The sequence below is a fragment of the Camelus ferus genome, chromosome X (assembly GCF_009834535.1).
Source record: "Camelus ferus isolate YT-003-E chromosome X, BCGSAC_Cfer_1.0, whole genome shotgun sequence".
NCBI classification, from domain to species: domain Eukaryota; kingdom Metazoa; phylum Chordata; class Mammalia; order Artiodactyla; family Camelidae; genus Camelus; species Camelus ferus.
Window position 1 is genome coordinate 74,700,088 of NC_045732.1, and position 3,903 is coordinate 74,703,990.

General features: G+C 43.9%; 1 protein-coding gene across 1 annotated transcript; it reads right to left on the minus strand.

The window, feature by feature from the left end:
* Positions 1–240: 240 nt before the first annotated feature.
* LOC106730773 (testis-expressed protein 13A-like) lies at positions 241–1,185 on the minus strand. Its single transcript, XM_014566451.1, has one exon. The coding sequence runs from the start codon at positions 1,183–1,185 to the stop codon at positions 241–243; it is 945 nt and encodes a 314-aa protein (XP_014421937.1).
* Positions 1,186–3,903: the final 2,718 nt, after the last annotated feature.

The window sequence follows — 3,903 nt, forward strand, 5'->3', positions numbered from 1 at the left end:
ATAAAACTATTATAACTCATAAATGTAGTTATGCCCAGAGCTGGAAGTCAATGGGTAAAATGTTAACTGTTTCTGAGTGGCAAAGTTAACGAAGATCTTTATATCTTATTCCTTTTTGCCTGTCTGTTTTTACGTACTATCTAATCAAGAACACGCTCTTGTTCTGTTTCTAATCAGAAGAGGATGTCAGGAAATGAATTTGTTAGAATTCAGTGAGATCCCTAATTGGAGGCAAAGCCTCTACTTTCTCATGTGTGCTGGGATTTTTTTACATTTAAAACACATCTTTCGCCATGAGAAATTCATCAAATGACACTGGTCGCAGTCCCAGTCCCCCGATTTGCGCCTGATGGTAGTAGGGCTTGGGGAGTGAGAGAGGCCAGGGTATTGCTTAAACCTTTCTGGCAAGAACTTCGTAGTAGGGAGATGCTTACCCAACCCCCTAGCTGTGGAATTCTTCTCAGGAAGAGCTGCCCCAGTTTCAGCTGCTGCTCCAGGGAGACAAAATGTAGGTAGGAATGAATAAGAGTATTGAGAGAGATTAAGTGGTAGCAACTGACCAGCCTGGGCACTGGCACCCAGGACCTGAGGGCAAGATAAAACAGCCATCCCCTTGTCATCCCCCAGGAGAGAAAGCACTTTGCCCTGCGTCACCTCTCCCCCCACAGCAGTAGTCACAGGAGCAGCAGCAGTCTCCTGGCCTGACCCCCTCAGGGTCTCCCCCCTTGTCCAGTAACTTGCTGTGTTGTGAGCAAAAGCAAGCATACCTACAGTCTGTGCCCCGTTTCCCTTCTCTTCCTGGACTCCTGCCTGCTGCTGAGACTGAGCGCTTACCACCCTGAGAAGCTCACCCCTGAATAAATCTCGCTCTTCCTCGACTCCATGAAGGGTTGCGAGGCTTTGCTGGAGCTGGGACTGGGCTTGCTCCCTTTCCCTCTCTTGTGTACACCTGAGTTTACTCACCATCCCTACCAAGGCATTGGAGAATAGCTTCTGCTCCTCCAGCTGTTCCTGGAGCTTTTTTACCTTCTTTCTATCCTCCTGCTTCTGCCTCTCAGCAAACCGCACTGCCACAGCCAGGGTGCTCCAGGCACAGGCCTCCTTGATGCCTTCTGAGATTGCTGAGTTAGTCAGAATGTCTCTCAGCTTTTTCTCCGAATCACGCCAGGACTCACACGTGTTCATCGTATAGAAGTATGGACTAACTCCATTTTGAAGTATTTGCTTATTTATAAAATCTACAACCTCCCTCTGACAGAAGCCACAGGCCGGGTCACTAAAGTTAACAGACATTCTGAGTAAAGCACTTCCTGGTTTCTTTCACCTCAGAAAGCACACGGTAACAGGAAGTGACTTTTGACCTTGACCTTTCCACCCAGTAGTCATCTCTTTATAGAAGCTTGAATGCCCCCTTGTGGTGTGAGGGTCTAGCCCATAGTCAGTAGAGTTCTATCAGAGTTCTGTTAGCGTACAGCCTGAGAGAGTCAGTGTATGTAACCATTAGGAAATGGATACAAAGATTATAAAACAAAGCAAAACAACACTGTGTTTATCTCAGGCTGCTCAATCTTGCAGTGAATGCAGACACGTACTTAATACTTACTAAATTGACCTGGGCAAGAGTAATTTGATATGTTGTGTCACATCACGCTGCAAATAGTTCTCAAAATATTCGAGAGGTGGGACCTTTTACCATCGGCACGTATTACAGCGGGAACACAATAACTATTTTTGATTGATGTATATCATAGTTTATGTAAATTTGCTCACACTGTACAAATGCATATTTTGCCAATTGAGATTTCATTCATGTAGAATAAAATTTGAACTTTATAATATCTAATAATAATAAAACATTTATGAACTATCTTTTTAGAGCCAGGTATTGTGCTAGGTGATCAAATATCAGTAAAACGTAATCCCCAAACTATAGGGGCTGATTTTTCTAGTGTCATTTTGAACACTCGAGTTCAGATAAGCCTGTTGCAAATAAAATCTAGAAATGAGGAAACAGTTCCTCAGCATTATTATTATTATTAAAAATGAATATTTATCTCATTCTTGACAGATCTGCTTCATACACGAGATACACCCATTGCTTATCCTATTACATAAATGCAATGGAGAATTCCCTATGCAATGAGGTACTTTATTTTGGGGGGAGGAAGTAATTAGGTTTGTTTAGTTATTTATTTTTATTGGAGATACTGGAAATTGAACCCAGGACCTCATGCATGCTAGGTGTGTGTTCTACCACTGAGCCATACCCTACTGAGCAATGAGGTACTTTAAATAAAGTGAAGAACTGAACCAGACTTCAAAACAAAAAATACTTCCTACCAGCATTGTTTCTCCCTGGGAAAATAAAAGAAAACAGTAACTTGTTTACATATAAATCCAGTTTTTAACTACAGAAATTTCACTGCCTTGTCGTGGGTGGCGTTAGGCAGAAGTAGTTGCTGAGATGGAGTTGGGAATGTAAGATGTTTAAAGGGGCAGGACTGAGCAGGGGGAGAAGCCAAACTTCAACACGGCCCAGTGCAGGCACATCAAACCCTGGGCAACCAACTCAGCTTCTTGGAAGTGAGTGTTGCCTGTCAGAATCATCGCCCAGCAAGCTGAAATGGTCAGACTCCTTACCCCTTTATTTCTCACAGTCACTAAATGCAAAGAGCTTTGGAAATGGTGTACCTCAGATGAGGCGACTCTCTGAATCTTGAGGAGCTGACAGCTGGAAGCTGACTTCTGCTCCCATTCTCCCCAGCTGTGCAGCAAGTCATGCCTTAAAGGAGGAACTGGGCAATACATTTCTGTGTTTATCAGAAAGTGCACTTCTTAGATATGCTTTTCCATACATATTCAGGGTACAACTCCTCTAGGATTTTGGTGGGCCTCTTTTCCTAAGCAGATCATTTAGAAGGGGGAAGGTTAGTGGGCTGAAATACAGCTCCTGCTGTAATCAATTCTTATTTCCTGCCTTCCTAGATTCTTCTCACCCTCACCTCTGCTGAAATTGATGGCTTACTGACAGCAGGACTCAGGCCACCAGAGCTCCATATATATCCCTCCCTGCTCATTGTGTAACAGCAGTGCCACTTCAACCTAATATCAGGGTCAATTTCCCCAAGACGGTGACTCTTTTGCTTCCCTGCTGGACTCTGGACACAGAGTTCCTAGGTGGCAGTCATAGCTTATAGTTCAGTGGGATTTTTGCTGTCTCTTGGTAAAAGTATGCCCACTTTGGAAATCAGGACCTCTAGCCCTTTAGATTCCAGAGTTGTGAGAACTGAATCACAAAGTCCTCCAGTGAGTTATTGTGAGTGATGATGAGTGGAATCACTGCTGCTTCCACATGTTGGCTCCTGGACCCGTGTATTCTTCCCACTGGGGACACAGTACCATGTAAATGCCTTTGATTCAATACAAACACTAAGTCCTGAAGGATGACACTCCCATCCTTACAGAATATTGCCTCAGAATTGGTGCTTTAGCTACATCTTCAGTTGGCCATCCCAACGTTTTCTAAAGCTAGCAGCTCCTGTGTAGAGTATTATGTGATATGACCAATGGATCCTGTGGTCCTGGACCATTCCCATACTTCTGTTACTGTGAAATGGGTCCCCTGGTATGATATAATATATCGGATCCCATACTGGTGGGTTAAACATTTTATGAGCCCCTGGATAGTGGTGTTGCTAGGGACTAGGTTCTTGTCCCATAACAGAAAGAATTCAGAGACGAGACACGGAGGTCAAGAAAGGTAAAGTGAGGATTTATTAAGGGATAAGTAGTACGCTCTTAAGGAGAGAGCGGGGAGGCTCAGGTGAGCAGCTGCCCTGACTTTCTTAGGCAAGTTGGTTGCATGAAGTGTAAAAATGAATGGGCGGAATATTCATTAGGGAG